General features: G+C 37.0%; 1 protein-coding gene across 3 annotated transcripts in view; it reads left to right on the top strand.

The window, feature by feature from the left end:
* The window catches only part of LOC131072027 (pumilio homolog 23), a 128,073-nt gene that overhangs the window by 99,129 nt on the left and 7,525 nt on the right, over positions 1 to 21,419 (top strand). For 2 of the 3 annotated variants that reach the window (XM_058008029.2, XM_058008027.2), the window contains exons 6-7: positions 6,156 to 6,275; positions 9,453 to 9,638. In XM_058008029.2, the coding sequence (XP_057864012.2) occupies positions 6,156 to 6,275; positions 9,453 to 9,638 (306 nt within the window). The remainder of the gene's footprint in view (positions 1 to 6,155; positions 6,276 to 9,452; positions 9,639 to 21,419) is intronic. The other variant, XM_058008028.2, reaches the window with a different exon arrangement.

The raw sequence follows: 21,419 nt of genomic DNA on the forward strand, positions 1-21,419 counted from the left end.
CACGGATGCGACGGCAGAGTACAACGCGGCGAGGGGGGCGCAGACAGAAGGTACATACCTTCTGACAGTCCTGCAGATGACGGGGGTACGGGGGTCTGCGGACCCCCAAACTATATATTTTTTTGATTTGATTTTTTTTTGCTTCTTTTTCACTTTTCAATTTTTTTTTTTTGGATTTTTTTTTTTTGATTTTTTCAAAACAATATTTCAGAAATAAAAATAAATTTTTTTTTTTCTGAATATTAATAAAAAAATTTCGAAATCCGTACGATATAGGCAAAAATGGAGAAAAAATTTTTTCTCACCAAAATAGGCCAACTTTATAACCAAAATTCATGGAAACGGCCTTCCGGACGCAATGGCGAGGTCGGATCTGGTCTAGGACGCCTCCAAATGATGATGCTCCTCAGATCTACCTCTTGACGTCACAATAATGCCTCTTCAAGACGAATCAATGAGACTCCAACACGCTCTGATACCATGTTGGATTTTGCCAAGATCAAGAAGTCATTGAAATGTACAAGATAGAGACATAATATGGGACAAGAATAAACTGTATTCTCATTAATAGAAAATGATCAATAATCAACTGGATTATCTAGTTACATACAATGTAGATGAGCCTGCTTATATAGGCAAGGCTAGGGATATGTATGAGCACACAAACATGACATGTGGCTCAATAAGAAACAAGGGTAGGTAGGAAATAGGTGTGGGTAGGTAGGAGAAATAATATAATATTCCACATGAGGTGGATCACCCACCGAAGGTGGAATTATCACTCCACAATAAGTGGATATGATAGTGTAATAACAAGATCAACACCATAAGAGGTGGAATTTCTCCTACACACACTATCCCAATGTGGCACAAACACCCAAGTGTCTCATATCCAAACTACTATGAAATGCATTATCCTAAGTAAACTTAAGTAAGTGTAATAATATCCATGATGAATAATTATTTACACCAACAGTGGGACAATCTAGTGCTTGCTTGACTTTTTTTGTTTACCCTGCCAATGCAGTGTTTGGCTGAGACAAATTGCACATTCAAACCTATGACATGAGTGTGCTTTTTAAAATTTATCTTGTCTGCCTTAACATCCTTGCCCTTGTGCACATCATTTGATGTGCTGTGCCATGCTATGAGAAAATGTGGTATTCCCAAAAATTTCACTTTTTGAGATGGAAAGAGGACATTCTTCCCCATTTAGAAGCCCAAAATACACCTAAATAGGTGGATCTGTTTAAACCTCTGTGAAACACTGATCTCTACTTAGTTCTTTGGTTGAGATGTTCAATAAACTATTTGGAGTAGCACCATAAATCAACTCGGTTATCCCATTCTCTACTCCCTATCATCTATAGTGATTTTGGACTTGTATTTGCTTGGTAGTTGCGTGAATTAGTGTGCTACAGCAAGTAAAACAAGAAGCTCTTTTTTGTTTATTAAAGAGATCATGGCAATTCTTGAGTTGAAACTTGAGTGTTAATACCTTAAAAGGATTGAGACTCACGTGCCTCGGGAGGATTTTCATTATTATTAGTACCTTCAACTTTGATCATGTCATTATCAATACTGTTTTGTAACTTATTTTTAAGACTTGTGCATGACTGAGTATGATGACCCTTACCTTTATGGTAGTTGCCATTATAAGAAATATGGATAGTGGTAGAAGCCGAACATTAACAAATTTACAAACAAAATAATTCTGCTTCTATCTTCCACACTTTATTCAATACGTATTTATAGGAGTTTTTTAGATCCTACATTATAGGAAAATCCCTAAACAACTTATCTAAATATAATGAGTTGTTTTAACTTTTAACAACTCATTATACAATAGCAACCAATTACTTTGACACCTAGAATAGCTATGTGAGATGTTACTATAACTCACTTTTGTTTCAACATAACACATAATATTATACTTACCCATGTGAAAACTAACATAATTTCTAACACAAATACCAACAGCCATATGCTTGGTCATTATACATCCTAGGAAGTGATTTATTGGGATCCAATGGAAAAATCAAGGGGAGTGCGAGTTAGCACTCAATAAGCTTTGAAGAACATCATCCATTGATTATTGAATCTTAGTGAATTTGCTAGGTATATTTGGTTAAAAATAGTAGTAGCAACTTCGTTAACATTTTTCTTTGTATTGTTACCCTTTGACTTCTGAAATATTTAAGGGTGAGATGATTATTATGACAAACCATGATTCCATGTATTTGATGCTAAAAGTTTTGACTCTAGATTCTTTAGATGTGTGCACATATCTCTAGAAGAGGGGAAGCTAATAAAATGTACATAATTTTTAATAATTGGAAGTAGTCCCTTAAGAAACATAATTACGCCGAAGGCGTATTACACTCACATATTGATGCAAAAACGTCTGTCAATAAAAAATCTAGAAGCATTTAATTTGACGTGTTTGTGATGCTTAAATGCATGAAAAACAAAATAACATTTAATTATTATTTTTAATTTAGTTTTATTTATTTTTTCCTCTCATGCACTCAATAAAATAATTTTAATTATTTAATGCTAATTATTTCACTTTACCTCTCAACTCCCACTCACTTTGAGTTGATCAATCAATTTTGTTTATCTCCATGGAAGTAGGGATTAAAAGTGTCCCTACATAAAATCCACATTTTTCTCAAGGATAAGGATAAGAAACAATATAAAATAAAAATATAATAATAATATTTTGGTACTAAAAGCTTTTTACTTTTGTAAAGAGTTCAATGGAAATATAAAAATAATAATATATTAAAACATTATAATATGATCGGATCTTGATAATAATCTAATAATAATTTCTGATACTTCTATAAAATAAAAATTAATGCTATGCTGTGTTAACTTCTATTACATTAGATACAATTTATTGGAATCAGGTAGACAGAACTTAGAAATCAAATTCACAGTGAGGAAGAGGAATTCTGGTAAACAAGCTGAGCAGTCCATTGTTTGAGATGCTAGTCCAATGTACTATCCTCCCAGTCACGTGCTGTTGTCCTGCTTGATTCAAGTACTCGGGTCTCTCACATGGTGATGGTGAAGGCAAATGTCAATATGTTGAGTAATGGATCCATAGGATGCTGCTATATGGTTGATCATGCAAGGATATTCAACTAGTTAGGATACTTAATCGGTTCCTTTTTCTGTGAGAACATAATCTTCACTTGTAATAATCCACCACAGACATCTTCTGATGAAGCTATACTTCATAGTTATGATCCATTTTGTGTAATTGTGCCCCACTTGCATCAGAGCTGAAGGAGGATATCACATGAAGAGGTCAAAATAATCTTTCCATTGCTTCAGAAATGGGTCAAATGATGTCCATATGACAAAATTATGCCCCATCAAAATTATGAAAATTCAATTGGTCATTTTTCTTTCGATACTAATCAAAACTTCAATTGTGACTACTTGTTAGAAAGATCTTTTTTTTATCAGTAAACTGAGGGTTTGATTAATTGTTATCGGAATTCTTGATCTGTTTTGTGCTTTGCATTATAATTTTGAATTTCTGGCATATTAAGTTTCTAAATTCCATGTTTTGCTGCATTATGGCACTACTGGCCAAATTTTAATTGGTGAATATATTCAAATTGTTGGAACATGTTTTTTAGATAATTTAGTGGGGGTTCTATTTGGGCTTCTGCTCTAGAAACACAAAGTTCGTTACATCAAAGAAAAATGTACATATCAGAAACCATACATGACCCATACCAACATATATGCATCATAAATAATTAGTCTCTGCCTCCAAAATTTTTCTTTGTAATGAAATCTCAATATTATGAGGAGGGAGGACTTTTTTTCATTTTGGCTTTACAGTCAACCACTGTTGTCCATTTGCCTTTTCTCTGGGTTGCTGTATCATTTTCAATTTCATCTTCACTCTCCTCTCCTACATTTGAAGAGAAATCTTCCTCGGAAGATAAAGGATCTGCCTTTGATAGCTGCTGCAACTCTGAACACTGCCTTATGTGCTGCTATGTTACAGCTAGAAGTTTTTCTTCCTTTTGAAGCTTAGAGCAACAAGATTGTATAATGCCACAAGGCTCTTGCTGAATGCTGAAGTTCTCTGATTTCTCTTTCTCAGTACATTTCTTTTCTTCTTGCCTATCAATCATGCTTTCCTTCTTGGGTTCTGTAACTCTTTCCTCCAATTGAGCTTCTGGATTGCTTCCTTCTCGTAATGACATTTGCTGGTCAGTGCGGCTACTAGCCACTAAAAAGAAGCCTCCTACCAGCTGATGATGAGGGGAAACATTCTTGCACCAAGAAGCTCTACCAAGGACCCTTTTTACTTTGTTGCATCCTTCTGCTAAATGACCCATGCTGAAGCTGGTTTAGCAACTAAATCCTATATTTTCATAGTCCAGCATCTGCTTAGAACTTTCCTTCCCTTTCAGAACAATGCCTACAGGAAAACTAAGTGAAAAATCCAACCCTACCAAGATACAAGCTGTACAGGTAAGCATATGCCTTTAAGTTTGAGGGGATAATGAAATAAATTTCCCAAGAGAGTTGATGTACTTTTAAATGTTGAGGTCTATTAGAAATGAAGAGGCAATTTTGGCATTCTTACCCATAGAGGGGAGATCTCAAAAATTTCTGCTATCAGGATAAATCCTGGATACCAGGGTTCCAGAAAGAGGGACGCCCTATATCAAATCCAAGGATCTTTCTCTAGAATCTTGCATTTATCTTCTATAGAATCACACACAATCGCAAAAAAAAAAACCTGTGAATAAGAATATACAACAAGGAAGGCAAAAAAAGGGAACTAGGTGCATTTTACCTATTCATTAAGCTCTGGTAGGCTAGGCCATAGGGAGTTGAATCTGCATATGAAAGCCATCACCATGAAGTTCTCCATATGGTCCTCCACTTCTTTTCCTAGATCCAATATTGGCATCTTCTCCACCACTTGAACCCTATAGGCACACTTCAATTTTTCTTCTCACCTAAAGCTGCCGTTCTTCTTTTAGGGCCATCCACAAAGGGCTTGTTCCCAACTGTTTTCATGTAGGCTTTTGATCTCTTCTCTTTCTGTGATTCTCCATCTTGTTTGCACGGGGTACAGTAAGCAACTTTTCCTACTTCTGCATTCAGCAACAACACACTGTCAGCTTCAATGTCTTTCTCACCTGGATTACTTGCTGGAAGCTCTACCACATTCAACTTATTTGCAAGCAAGGGACTCTTCCTGTGCTGATTCCATCTCCACTATGCCCAGTTTATGAATACTGCATGTTGTTTCCTTTGTCAAGCGTCCTCCAATGTATTCTCCTATGGATACATCAGTTGTTATAACATGTTAGTTATATTTGATTTTTTATCTTTTACTAGTTATAGATTATGCATATCTTGTATTTTCTTTTCTCAACTCTTTTTTAGTTCCCCTAGCTCTTGGTTTCAAATTGAAGATGATTGTTATATTTGTTTTAGATTGTTGATTTCAACTAGGACTAGAATATGATTACATGTTGGCCTCTTAATCATGAATATTGTCTAAAGTAAATGGTAACGCTTCTGATTCTGGTATGTTTGCTAATTTTGTTATTGAATGTCTAGCTACATGACAACGTTTTTAATGATGTGCAAGCATTCATTGTTGTCCCTGGATGATATATTGAATTGGGATGGTATCATTGACACAATTGACCATGATTGGATCTATGCCAGTCACATGGACACCTAGCTGGTGGAAAATGATACATGTGCACTCTAAAATGGCATAGAAATGGCTCAAAATAATTGGTTCTGAAAAATGGCATATATGTATAGAGCAGGGAGAGGGATACATGCAAAGAAGAGATAAATAGGTATAGATGTATTGAAAGAGAGGGAGTAGGATAAACCTGCACCTTGACATATTTTATTTTTGAAAATCACATAAAGTAAATGCACATGATAACTATTCTTAAGGTTCTCTAGGTTCTTGAAACATAGAAAATTGACATGTGGAGGACTTTTTTTCGTTGAATCACATAATTTATTCTGTTTCATCCACTTTATTTAGACAAGTGTGTTTTTTCTCTTTTTCATAATGAGTTAAGTTATACTGTTATTAATTGAATGATAAATGATTAAATAATATATTAGTTCCTATTTGTATACAGGTGAATATGATTTGGGGGGAACTTGCTTCAAAGTTTCCAGAGCTACTAAAAGAGAGAAAATCAGGGGTAATTGCATCTCTAATTGCCGCTTGTCGCCGTTTTCATACACATGAACGTGAGGTGGGTATTTAGTAATAATGTTTTTGAAAAGATACTTTTCTAGAAATTGCTTTTATGAATCCATGTATTCAGCAACATGAAAAGCTGCTAAGATGATGCCTAAATGTAGACTTCTCACATCTTGCTAAAGATGTCGATTTAATGTTACACTCATAGAAGACATTTAAGTTGTGTGTATTCCTCATAGAAAATCCATTGTTGACATTTCTTTAAGATATTTCTTCTTTTGTTAGTTTCACTCTGTTGATGGTTCAGGCTCAGGATTCAGTTTGGCAGAAAGCTGATATTTCCCTGGATTTGGGTGTACACAGATACACACTCTCAAACCCCCCCACCCCACCTCCAAACTCCCTCCACATCCCATCCACCATTGTTTGCACATATTGTACAACATAAATACTGAATTGAGAACACAGCGAACAATTCATAATTCAATGTTAATTGTCAAATCATAAATGTTAAAGATAAATCAAAATGGTTTAAACTATATTTTAGTGCACTGCACATGGAAAATGAGTGCAAGTCAATAATCATCATATTGCTTTTCGTTGACAGCATCAATATCAGTTGGTTGAAGTTTGTTAGAACTACAAGTAGGTAGTCCCAGTGCCACTCATACTAGCTCTACTATGTAAGTCTTGTATAACAGCCTTACATATATTCTTAGTCTTGGGTGAGGATGAGGGCGCAAGGCTGGTACACAAGACTTACATAGTAGAGCTAATGGAAGTGGCATACATGTATAAGCTACCCACATGCACTCATCCACAACCATAAGTTGTACAAAGTGTACAATATTAAATTCAGAATTGAGAACACAACTGGTAATTGATATTTCAATGTCAATCATCAAATCATAATTTTTAAAGATGAATCAAAATGTTTTAAACTTTATATTAGTGCAACTGCACGTGTAAAATCAGTATAATAAATAATAATTGTATTGCTCTGTTTTGGGAGTAATTAATGTCATCAATTGGTTGAGGTTTGTTAGGACTACAACCAGCCAATCTCAGTGCCACTCCCACTAACTCTGCTATATAAATCTTGTGTAGTAGCCTTGTGCTCCTCGCCCTTGATTGATTGAGGAAAGATGCATCCAAGAATGGATACTTAGTGGCTACATTCCAATGTCTCATCAGCCCTTCATGCTCCACTTGCTGGTGTGCAAGGTGACATAAGTTAGAATGCATATACACGAACGCCTCTGCCTTTTTAAAATTTTTTGGAAGCCAACCAATTCATAAATAAGGTGTGGAGATTCCACTACATTGTTACCAACTGCTGGTTTTAATCTCACTATGTGTTGTTCTTTCCGTCATGGCCATTTAAACAACATATATACTGAAAATAGATGAATCTAGGATCTCACAAATGGCTGTCAACTACTTTAGTTACACACTCTGTAACTCATCACATGAACTACACCTGCTTTATGCATTGCAACTATTGCACTCTACTTATTTCGAGTTAATTGGTTGCTAATTCTTACTTGCAATCTCATAGAAAAATGTGTACTTGACTTGCAAGAAGTTGATAAACAATTAAAAACATTCATACATCAAAACAAGAGAGACATGAGACCATATTTTAAAATTTTACTCTAGAGAAACCTGAATAGGGATAAAACTCCAGCAAAAATTCACTATATGTGCAGTTTTACAAGGTTACTGCCTAGCGCAGGTCCATTGGGATGCCAAAGCAATATATTAACAACCTCGCACTTGCAAATGCCCTCTGCAACAAAGTGTGAAAGTGTCAAAATGAACACCAATGCAGCAGTTAGCAATGTGCACCATCAGACTAGTTGATTTATTCTCCAAGCAATGCACATCTCAACTCATCAACTCTGAAAGTGGTGAATGAAGGACGATAAACGTCTTTCTATTGCTCCTTATCATCTTCCCAGTGCTGCTTTTTTTTTTTCTTTGGGGAAGGTCACATAGACAGTAGAGAACTCTGGCATGATAAGAAGCTCAGATGCCAAGATGATGGGAACAAAATGCATCTCTGCCACTTCTTATTGTTGCATGTTTTTTTCAGGATATAACCACTGTGGTATCAGTTGTTTAATTTCAATGTTAGAAAGACAGATCCACGTCTAATGAAAGTGGCTGAAGGACAATGAAGCACAATTGCTGCCCTAGCCAGCCATTAGTTTCCTTTGGCTGCACAGTCAAAGTTCAATTTGAGGAAACATCTTGCAAGGTTTCAATTTGGTTTCTGTATGCTTGTTCTTTTATCGATTTTCCATCAACAGGGGTATCTATGACTGATTCTTGATCCTTGGCTTTTCTTGCTACTAAAGGACAGACTTTTTGAAATATTTTACTTGAAATCATAATTTTTTTCCTTTAACAAAGAAACTTGTTACATTCTGCCAGAAAAGTTAAAAAACTTATATTTAAGTTTTTCCATCATTGAATAATTGAGATGGAAATTTGGTACAAGTCGGCTTTCTTAAGGATCTCAAGCATACTGCAGTGCATGCTGAAGAACACGAGATAGAAGTGAAGATAATGGAATTGTTCAATGAGCTAACTTGAACTTTTGAGATTATCAGCGAGACAAATGAGTTGTTTGGGTAAAGAAATACATGAAATATATATAAGTTCTCAATACAAAAACTTTCATATTTGAAAGGAAACTTGTGCAAAAAAATTAGTGGAACTAGATGTTGAATAAGACCGATATATAAATTAATGAATTTAATTGGATACAAAGTTTGATTTATGTAAGATGTTATATTAATAGAGTTTATTCGTGGAGTCCTTATCATTCTTATATATTTTTATTTGAAATAATAACTTGGGAGGCTAAGTTATTGAAGGACATTAATGCTGCAATGGTTACCATTGAGTCTCTCTCTCTCTCTCTCTCTCTCTCTCTCTCTCTCATATATATATATATATATAATTTATATTTCAAAGAAAATTTGTGCAAAATAATTAGTTAACTAGATATTGAAGAACACCAATATAATAAGTTAATGACTTGAATTGGCTACTAAGTTTGATTTATTTAAGATTTTATATTAATAAAGTTTATTTGTGGAGTTAAACCTTATCATTCTTATGCATGTTTATTCAAAATAATAACTTGTGAGGCTAAGTTATTAAGGACATTGAAGTTTGCATGATCCTAACGAGTCCATCCCATGATTTTTGAATTTTGCAGTGTTGTCGAGCATTAGCCCATGCCGTGAATTTTGATTCTGCATCTCCAAACTGCATCATACCACGCATTCTACATCTAGAGGATTTCTCATACATGGCAAAAGGACGAGAATGGCAGTGGCCATCTGGAAATAAGATGTCAGTTCTTGGTTGTTTAATGCTGCAAAATATTTTCAGCTATCCGAATGTAAGGTTTCAAGGTCAACTCTCTGCAGTGCTCTTATAATATGCACCAATTATGTTTTCTTATGTGAACAACTGTCTGTTATTTTCAGGCTAATTCTACTGCTTGTTTTCTTTAAGCTCTTTTGGTATTGTGCATTTCGTAGTAATTTCAGGATAAACATCATGTTACATGACTCCTTTGGCAGCTTAATAAAATTATGGATACTTGCCATGCAAAAAGTAGGTGCTGCATCGGATAACTCCTAGGCTTCACCTATTAGATATGGGGGATCATCTAAGTTGTCTAAGATGGGTGTATGTACTGGCCCTTGGATGTTTTCCATACTAGACATCTTTGTTTTAAACTTAATTGGTCCCATACAGGTGCAAGGCATCCTGGGACAAAACTTGATGCATTTGTACTTGGAATCACATGGGACAGTCTAATCGTACAGAAGAAAACATAGAAGTGAAACATAAACTGGGGGCCACATATTATATGAGGTGCACATTCCATTGAGTTGAGGGCTTTGGATTGGTAGTTTTTCTTTGTTCATTGACAAAATAGCTGTTGTGATTTCTAGGCCTCTTTTTGATGTTTTAAGTTTTAACAGTCATGTCCACTCTTCAGTGTATAGATCCTGAAGTTAAAAACAAAACCCTTCATCTTGATTAATCATTTATATCATTCATGTTTGGTGCCAGTTTCAAGCTTGACCACAGATTTCTAAACAAATATTCCAGCAGGTTCCATAAATTTAAATGAAAATATGTAGACTAAGCACTATTTGGCATTGATTATTGGCATTGCATGGTATATATTCATGAAAGCATTGTACAAGATGGAAAGGATCTATGATAGTTCTATATCACGAAGAACACTCAGGAAACACTGAGAGTTGGGGGGGGGGGGGGTGGTGAATCAGTGTTTTAAAAACTCTTCAATACTACTGAAAGCTCAGAGAAAATTATTTAACTCTTAGATGTAGACATGCAATCAAGACACAAAACAGGAACACAATATTTCTTGTGGAAAATCCTTTCGGGTGAAAAACCACGGCAAAAAGGATTCTTCTATTAAATAAATGGGCACCAACCCAAAGAGCTACAACTCTGCATACAACTGAGCACCAATCCAGAGAGACTGAAGCACCAACTTCAGTTGACAAAATCACAAAATTCTAATTGAGCACCTACTCAATTAACTGCAGAAACTTCAATTTCAAATCTGCTTATCTGCTTGACTGAAAAAGACTTCAAACAAACACAGTTGCTGCAATCACCCACACAGGTAAAAGCGATATCTCCCAGCTTAATACACACAGAACTTAATCTATTGAATATCATTTATGTGATATCTCCATTCAGTACTCTGCTCTTTTCTGAGAATAAGCAAAACACCACAGACAGATATTACACAACCTGTTTCTTCCCAGCCGGTGTATCAACACACAGCACTCTCACCTTAAATCACCTTTCTCACTGATCAAAATACACAGCTCCATACACACAGAATCTACTTGAACTACGTTTTCCATCCACATCTCCCTTTTAAAGAAAATAGCTCGACTCAGGTCCAACCACATGTATGAATCTCAAAGCCCAAATTTTTACCTCTCACTCCTGTCCAGGCACACTTCATATTTTCACGCCATGATGCTGAATGCATACACACTCAGCCAACGACCTCTATTGCAGGTAAAAATGAATTAAAAAAATTCCAGATGTCGACTTTGATCTATTTCACATCACCATGACCTTAGCAACTAAAAGGACTATATATATTGACCATTCAGAAATGATACCGTTAACGCCTTGTAATGTCCCCTAATGGGACCCTCTTATATTCTGCCCTAAAATCTCAATTTTAGTACATAAAGAAAACAATAGAAGGATATTGATGCCAGTCAAGCTGGGTCTGGCACTACAGAGAACAAGTATGTTACTGCCAGTAACTTAACAACACTTCTGAACTACTCCAGATATAAAGATTGCTCTTGCAAATTATTAAGAAATGAAATCGCCTATGGCAGTCTCCTGGTTTGCAATTATTGAAGGTTTTGTTACTTGATAATGATTTGCCCTTATAGTATAATTAATATCGCCAATACTGCTAGTTTGGATATGGCATTCGGTTGTATGCAAAATATCTTAAATAACATTTACATGCACTGTGATTATATGGGATTAGATGCTGCTATCTCTGACATAACTTGGAGGATACGCAAGTTTGGAAAGATCTCCAATATGTTGAAAAGAGGAGAGAATTAAGTTCTTTCTGATATGTCACTGTGAATTATATGCTTTGAATCTCCTCCTTGGATTTATAGCGAGCAATGATATTAAGCTGATGATAATCTTCAATCACTAATAGTGATGAAGTTCGATTGGTGCTGTTTATGATATAAACTTTGACGTATGCAACCTTTATGTCGAGGGCAATGAATGCTCAAAAGAGCAGATCCGTTTAGGATACAAATAAAAGACGAGACAAATTCCCATCCAATAAGGACCTATCAAAAATAGAAACCCCCCCGTTGACAAATGAGAGCTGGTCTCTAATATATCTCTGCCCCTCGATGGAATGGTTGCTTGAGAGGGATCTCATCTCTTCCACTATCCATCGCACCTTTTGGAGAATATTTTCTTTAATCAAAATATATCTCTTAATCGCACCTCTTAATTATTTATTGGTTAGATATTTTATATGAATTATGTGGTGACCGAATATTTTCCTTATCGGGCTTATGTGTTATGGCATCAAATGAATACTTGGGCGTGGGCAATAATATTTCTGAAGATTATTATTTCGGCAGCATAGGAAATGATATGCCTTAAAATTGTGTTATGTGTGAATGAAGACAAGAAGTGATGTGCAACGTGTGGTTCGTATTTCACTTTAGAAGAGTTTGGAAGGACTTTATATCCTTGCAAAGGAGACCATTCTGACATGCATCAGATCTGGTCTGCCACAAAGATTACCATTTGATATGCTAGACACTTATAAATAGAAGCAGCAATCAAGCTCAAGGAACCGGTGAGTGGAGAAATTTTTATTTGTGTTTTCTTGGGTCCTTCCACTATCTTCAGCCACCAGCCATTAAGAAGGGAGAAGTGGGGCCTGCAAGGACTTGGGCAAAGGCCCCAAATGTAAATATCAACTCAAGGAAAAACAGAAATAATATTTTCAATACAAGTGGCAGATCATGGGATTGGAAATAACAGAAAATATTCTGTGTGAGGTATATCATCTGAATTATATGTGAATTGTTTAATGCATCTGAAATCAGTCAATCAGCTATCCCTGTATAAGGGAACCCTGCAAATTTTAAGTGTAATTATTGTTTCATCTTTTATGGATGGTCCTTGATGCAAGGTTGGTCCTCCTGATATTGTGAACTTGGATGCTTGCAAGTCTTTATTCTTTGATCTTATTGATTAGGACTATATATCTTGATTATCCACCATCCCTTATTCACATCATTTATAAAGATAATACAAGGAGCTTTCTTAATATTAAAAATATTGTACAGAGTTTTGTTTGGGGACATCACACGCCTGGGCACACACGACTTCCATAAATGCCAAAAACGCACACCACGAACAACGGGAATTTTTTTTTCTTTCGAAAAAACTCAATTCCAAAAAGGAATCGCATTAAGGATATCTCCAGAACACATCTCCGTAGCAGCTCCAATTTTCACGACAACCATCATGTATTCATTTTTTGGCACAACAAAAGAATATGAAGGCTTCACAATATCCAGCTTATAACGCCTGCGATGCCCAAACATGGAATCCGTTTTTAAAAAAAGACAAGTCTAACTGGAATAAATTTTCCATATACCACGACTAGCTGGAGATGGACAATATACCAAAAAAAGAATCCATGCAATCTTATTTAGAAAAAAACAGCAGCTCTTAAATCGAAATTCCAAAACACGACTTTAGCCAGAGCTTATTAATACGATTCAGAAATCCACCCAAATTAATCTCGACTCCCCACTACTTCAAAAACAACGGTATATCAAAAACGGTCTCATAAAATTCAATAGTCACGATTTTATTTTAAAATCTTATTTGTCGCAAAAAACGTAAACTATTAAATCGTGGTCTTTGCACACCTTGAAAGGTAACGACGGCATTAAAAAATTCTTCCATATACGTTGATATAATTCAACTAAAAGCTGACAAGGCAAGTGGAAGATTCAACTTATGACATGGCAGAGAAGTCTGATTTGTCACACCTCAAGGACAAGTAAGCAGCTGACATAAATCAGACAGGCACACAACTAGCTGAAGCTGAGACTTAAGCAGCTGAAGCAATCATACAAGCAGCTCAAGCTGCTCAACCAACCAAACAGGTAAGCAGACAAGTAACCAACCAGCTCAACCACACATGAAGGCAGATAGCTCAAAATGACTTCAAAGATTAACCTTGACATCAATGACAAAAATTCCAACATATTATTCATGTTTGGTGCCAGTTTCAAGCTTGATCATATATTTCTAAACAAGTATTCCAGCAGGTTTAAATGACAATATGTAGACTAAGCACTATTTGGCATTGATTATTGCATGGTATATATTCATGAAAGCTTTGTAGAAGATGGAAATGATCTTTGATAAATGATTTATTGAATCAATCAAATGGATCATGTTATGTTTTATCATACCGAGCCTCCACAACCTGCTCTGCTGATTACATACTATGCTAGTAGACATTGAGCCCATAAGTTTGTTTTCTTTTGCTGTAATCTTCTTCGACAACTTAAGTTGAAAGATCCTGAAGACTCTGAAGATCATTGTCTAATTACTTTATGGAACTTGATTTATTGTTTGGATTGGATGTGGATACAAGACTATTAATTCTGTGTGTAAAAATAGGCCAATTACATTGTCTTACTGCAGTTTCATGATAGAGTAGTTGTTAGAACCTGCTTATAATAATATAAATATTCCAACATATTCAGAAATAGATCAAATCCTTGATGTAGGGCAACATCTCACAATGCTCTTTGTCGATGAAACCACTCCACATTATGTCTCAAATGAGATCCCAAACACATACAATATTCTTCATATATTACAACTCTCTTGCCTGAAATATATGACACTCCACTACCCATCACTACCATTTCCCTATACATGTGGGATAAATGTCTTTATTCTAATTATCTATTGGGATAACTTGCAAAGCATATGCACATCAAGCCTTTTTTATTAATACCTCGTACACTATATTATTATATCCCTAGGTACATGACATTCCATTACCCTTGACATGTTCCATTCTCAAAACGAGAAGAAATGAAGTAGCTATTTTGCCATTCTACAGTCCTTCGTTTGGTTATGCTATGAAGTTGGTGATACATTGTTGAAAGGAAATTACAAGTTTTGCTTTTTATGGAGTGTTCTTTTGGTAGGTTTAGCCATGCCAATGTCATGAAAGGTCCAAATCAAGGCGTTTGTTTCATTGGAAGCTCACCTTAGACAACAAAGTTACAATGTTCTGAAGGTTTTATTTGTTCTAACAGGCTCATTTGAATGTTTTTTAATTATTTAAAAAAAATTCCTATCAGGTTGTAGCGTCGGATGAACTTATTTTTCTAAAACAGTTGTCGAGAAAATAACTATGGGAAATAGTGGGGTTTGTAAGAAATTATTTTTATGATGCTTTTTTGTAGCAGGCACCAAAAAGGTTTGGCCACTGGAGCATGGCACTTTCAATTGTCATGGCCCCTTGGTTTGCCTTTCAAGGCATCTGAACATTCTTTCAAGTTGTCAGCTTTACTCTTATTAAACAAGCCCATTCCTACTCTTTGAAGTTTACCCTATACTACCTTGCACAATACAAACCCTTTTTTTGGCACAATGGCATTCCTTTATTTTCGATTTCAGTGGATTGTGCCTCTACACAAAAGGTATGCTGAAAGATCCCTGATGGATCCCCTTGCTGATCTGCTGTAATTTTTAAAATAATAAACTATATTTTCCTGTGATTTTTGCTGATGGTCTTACAGAATAGAGAGAAGTTGCAGAATGTTTGGTTTCCTTTTTGTATTTTTTGAATATATAAGCAAGTAATGAATAAAGAACAACAAATAAGGAAGGATACTGAAACAAGTAAGAACATTCAATTAAATCAGAATTGATACAAATCGTACCAGGCAGATTTTTGATTTATAATATCCAGATTATTCCCTACGCATTGGGGATGTGCTTACATCCAATAATGGCGCCAACTGAAGGGTACATGATGAACACAAACCAAGAACACCAGCTATGGCTAAATGAAAGTCTTCACCACTTCCAGCGTATAGTGTACCTGCTGTAATGGTGGCATCAAGCTGAAACAATCACACCCCAGCTGGGAAATTCAACCACCCTGCTGAAACCCTCACCAAGCAATCTGAATCTCCACAAGAAATAGCGCATACACTCTGACCAATAATGCCAATGCCAAAAGAATCCACTGCCAATCAATAGCTGAGGGCTACGTCCCAGCCAGTACCAATCATGGGGTTTGCGTCCCAGATTGAAGAATTGCTCTACCAGAGCAATATCGCACCAAACAAGTTTTCAATATGTAAAAGATAATGAGAAATTAGGTTTCCTTCTCCTTATATTTCTTTCCTTCCAAATCGAACCCTAAAGATATATGAAAAGTGCGCTTTAATATAAAGTCATATTTCCCAATATTGGGCACCCAAGTATAGAGAAAACACCACTTTTTCAATATAAAATAACTCCAAGAGCCAAAAGGACCCTGGCAAGTGAAAATCATTTAGAAAAGTTCAAGACCTTTCCAACGAGCTATAACACATGGGCATACGAATCCAGATGAAGCCAAAAACCCCTATTACTCCGAAATGGCTATAGACATAGCCTTATTTAAAATATTAAAACGCTAACTTAGGAAATATTTAAATATATTAAAAATATAACCCAAATAGCTACAGAAAGCTCGAAACACACCAAAAGCCTGAAACTGAACCTGTCACCTATCTGTGACTGATGTCGGAAATCATGGATCAACTGGCAGTCCCTTCCCTAAAATCTAGGGATGCTCCTAGAAACTAGGGAACACACCCTGTCGTCCCGAAACTGAAACCATCTGAAAGGTCATGAATAACCTCACGACTGGCAACTGTCACGACGACCTAAAATTTAGGGATATCCCCTAAAATCTAGGAACTGCTCCAAACTGGCTGTAAAGCCAAATTCCAGTCACTATATGCACTGAATGAGTCCCAATCAACCTCTGCTAGCCTACGAGACTCCAATGATAGGCCAACTCTGTCTCTGATGTCCACTCTAGAAAGGGGACATGACAATCCTCCCCTCTCGGAGTTGCTTAACCACAAGCAACTGAAACACCAATCCTCCACCATCCCAAATAAGACGTAAACAAATCATTGCATGTAACTGATGCTCATCTTTGATATAAACAACATGCAATACCCCGGTCTGGAATGGCTCCTCAAAATGCTGAAGCACCTGTGCTGTCAAATCAACACTGCTTGGGTCCCAAAGCGAAGCATAGCTCCCGCTGAATACCTCAAGTGAGCAATGGAAAACTATATCATCTCCATAGATCAAATATCCATAAATGCCAAGATCACTAGTGTGTCTGTGATCACCAACATGCATAACATCGGTCATAATATCCAATGAATGCCAATCCATGGAAGACCCTCTGTGATCTGACCCCATTTGACACAAGTGACACACAACTGCCACACGCTGCTGCTGATGTGCCGGAAGATCTAATGCCAACTCACTAGACAATATATAATACTGACTAAAATCATCACTGTCCAAGCTGGCATTTAAAAATATGTAATCACCAACCAACAATGAAACGATCACCCTGTCTAGAGAATCAGGTGAAACTGCCACATCAACTGGCTCAAAGTACTCTCTAGGAGTAACATCACATAACTCATCCACGTCAGCTATCTGATGACAATCAACCTGTGGATCAACTATCATCCCACTCTGCTCGATAAACTAAGATGGATAGTGGGTAAACTTCAGCTCCATCCTTGTGAAATTCCGAACATACCATCCAAGTGTCAACAACCACTGTACACCCACGACTACATCTATACATCTGAAGTGAAGCAACCCATGTAGGATCCACGAAAGAAAGGTACTACACATGTCTATACCATGATCCCACACAAACCACCTGTAGGACATAAACTGCTCCTGCTGCTCTCCTCTGATATAAGTGCCATATAATCTTAATATCTAGAGCAACATACTATAATCCCTATAAGATGCTGTATCAAATGAATCAACACCTGGATCCCAAATAAAACTAAATCCACATCCATTTGTCATGAAGAGACAATGATAGTAAGAGGCATCCTCGATACCGTGTCTCTCTATAGCCACTGTGAAACTCTCACACCTGTGATAACCATCCACAACAACACACCTGCTAATCCATGCATCATCCTTCCCCCATGATCCTGGATGAAGTCTCTATGTCAAGGAGATGAAAAACTCTGACGGTCATTGCTCATCATAATGGTTGATTGTTTGCTGATCCCGCAAACAATCCATCCCAAACTGCTGGATCAGGTGCCTACAATCAATAACTCTATCCTTTGAAGATGGGAGAGCACTATCGCAACACAGATAGTATAAGTCCCGAACCAACTCACATCTGTGAGCCATCCAATCATCTACAATCGGACTAAAAGAGAAATGAAGTGCACTCCTCGCGAGGTAATCTAAATGGACTCTCGTAGGCTCACTCAATGGCTCTGTGTCATAATCTTGTCCATCAAACTCATCATCACTCCCACTGCTCTCAAACCACAAATCCTAAGACAACTCATATGTCTGAGATCCAAAATCCAAAATACACCTCAATTGAGCACTGTGGCTCTGCGGTGAAACATACTGGTTTCCCTCGTCAGCTGTAAGAGGTGTAAAAGAAGATTTGCTTTCCAGAGAAGGAAATAAGTCAACAGGAGTATCATACTCCCAACCAACTGACAAACTGCTAGTCGCCTGTGAAAACAATGATGGAGTAATATCGTGAGTCAAATCACAACTCTTTGGTGAATCTCGCAGTGTCACAGTAGAACACTGTACTGTATCTGTCACTGATGACGTCTGTGCCTCTCTCAATCTATCAAAAAGCTCCTCCAATCTGGAGTTCGCTTCTTGAAGGGACAACTGGGTATCCTCCCATGCAACAACAGTCGCCTCAAGCTCCTGAGAGAGGATATCAACTTCCTCCTCTTCCCTCAACAAAGCACCATAACTAATAAAATCCCTCTGAAGGAGATAATCTCGGTCAGCCACTAACTGTAAATACTCATGCTTCAGTATCCCAATGGCTCCATAAAGAGCATGAAACTCTGGTAAGGAAAAATCACTGCTGCCCTGCTCATCAATCATGAGGGTGCTCCAACTATGTGTAGCCAACAATTGGCGAGCGACATCGAAATGCTCAATAACTGTGTCTATACTCCTGTCATCAACCTTGAGTTGTCCAATCAGGTGATGAGGAGTCCGAGAATGTTGGCTCTCCTGTAACTGTACAAACTCAAAATCTACATTGTGGAAAGAAGTTGTATCTGCATCCTGTACCTCTCTGTAGTCAACATCGTGTATGCACTCGGCTATGGATACAACCTCATCCAAAGTACTGCTGCTCTGTGCCTCTGAGAACACCACATCCGTCAATGATGATACTGCTGAAAATGCACTGTCATCACTCTCTTCTGCATCCCATGTGTCCGCACAACCCACTGGCTCACTATCCTGGGGTCCAGTGCTACTAAGAGAACATACTGGGTTGGATTCTAAGGTCTGATCTATAAAATCAGAATCATCATGATATGAGTTCTCAACATTCAAAGCATCATTGGTACTCGAATTTTGAATACCTTCATGTGACAGCCCATTGGCACCATCTTGTACAAGTGTAGACATTGATACCTCAAGTTGATGCAAAGGTACCTCACTGCTGTCATGAAAATCAGAATTGCTAACCTCTAAATCAGTTGCCTCTTGGGAAATCCCCTGCACGGAAGGTGAGGACAATTCATTATCCAAAGCTGTCCTAATGTCTCCTTGAGTTGAATCCACATGTCTAACAAAACCATCACATAAATTCTTGTCCCACTCATCGGAACTTGAGGGCACCGAAACATTCTTATGTAGAGGTATATTACCCCTAAATGAAAGTTCTCTGTCCATTCCTGATTCCTGCACCCTTGATTCTTCTTTCCTTCTTTGCCACTGATATGAACTTGTAGCTACCAAGTTATCTTCGTCTGCTCCGGGTACACCCATAAATTGTGTGAAGGAAAGGAGCTCACGTATCATCTTAGGAAGAGAACAATACTGATGATAGCTGCTCATAACTGTATCATTAAATATCTTGGCAGGAGGCATCCTACTTTTACGTGTTGGAGAAGATGAAACTTTTGAGTGCCCAATTTTAGTTCTAGCCATGGTATTTACCTGTAACTAAACTGATATCCCAACGGATCCTGGAGGTCGAAATAAATTTTGTTCTCAACAATTTTGGGACTTTGGCCAGCATATTGTCTTACCAGCTGTCAACTGTAAGCATAAATGTGTAGGCTGACAACTACCCAGTTGCTGATATGAATTATCAAAACCTTTTATCAAATACCCAGATGCTGGAATGAATTATCAAAACTTTTTATCAACTACCCAGATGCCGAAATGAATTATCAAAACCTTTTATCCAGTACCCAGATGCTGAAATGAATTATCAAAACTTTTTATCCAGTACCCAGATGTGACAATTTTTCATAAACCCTACAGGCTAGCAAGATGTAGGCCCTAATACCACTGAAAGATCCCTGATGGACTCCCTTGCTGATCTGCTGTAATTTTTAAAATAATAAACTATATTTTCCTGTGATTTTTGCTAATGGTCTTACAGAATAGAGAGAAGTTGCAGAATGTTTGGTTTCCTTTTTGTATCTTTTGAATATATAAGCAAGTAATGAATAAAGAACAACAAATAAGGAAGGAAACTGAAACAAGTAAGAACATTCAATTAAATCAGAATTGATTCAAATCGTACCAGGCAAATTTCTGATTTATAATATCCAGATTATTCCCTACGCACTGGGGATATTCTTACATCCAATAATGGCGCCAATTGAAGGGTAGATGATGAACACAAACCAAGAACACCAGCTATGGCTAAATGAAAGTCTTCACCACTTCCAGCGTATAGTGTACCTGCTGTAATGGTGGCATCAAGCTGAAACAATCACGCCCCAGCTGGGAAATTCAACCACCCTGCTGAAACCCTCACCAAGCAATCTAAATCTCCACAAGGAATAGCGCATACACTCTGACCAATAATGCCAATGCCAAAAGAATCCACTACCAATCAATAGCTGAGGGTTACGTCCCAGCCAGTACCAATCATGGGGTTTGCGTCCCAGATTGAAGAATTGCTCTACCAGAGCAATATCGCACCAAACAAGTTTTCAATATGTAAAAGATAATGAGAAATTAGGTTTCCTTCTCCTTATATTTCTTTCCTTCCAAATCGAACCCTAAAGATATATGAAAAGTGCGCTTTAATATAAAGTCATATTTCCCAATATTGGGTGCCCAAGTATAGATAAAACATCACTTTTTCAATATAAAATAACTCCAAGCGCCAAAAGGACCCTGGCAAGTGAAAATCATTTAGAAAAGTTCAAGACCTTTCCAACGAGCTATAACACATGGGCATACGAATCCAGATGAAGCCAAAAACCCCTTATTACTCCGAAATGGCTATAGA

Source organism: Cryptomeria japonica, chromosome 9, assembly GCF_030272615.1.
Source record: "Cryptomeria japonica chromosome 9, Sugi_1.0, whole genome shotgun sequence".
Lineage (NCBI taxonomy): Eukaryota > Viridiplantae > Streptophyta > Pinopsida > Cupressales > Cupressaceae > Cryptomeria > Cryptomeria japonica.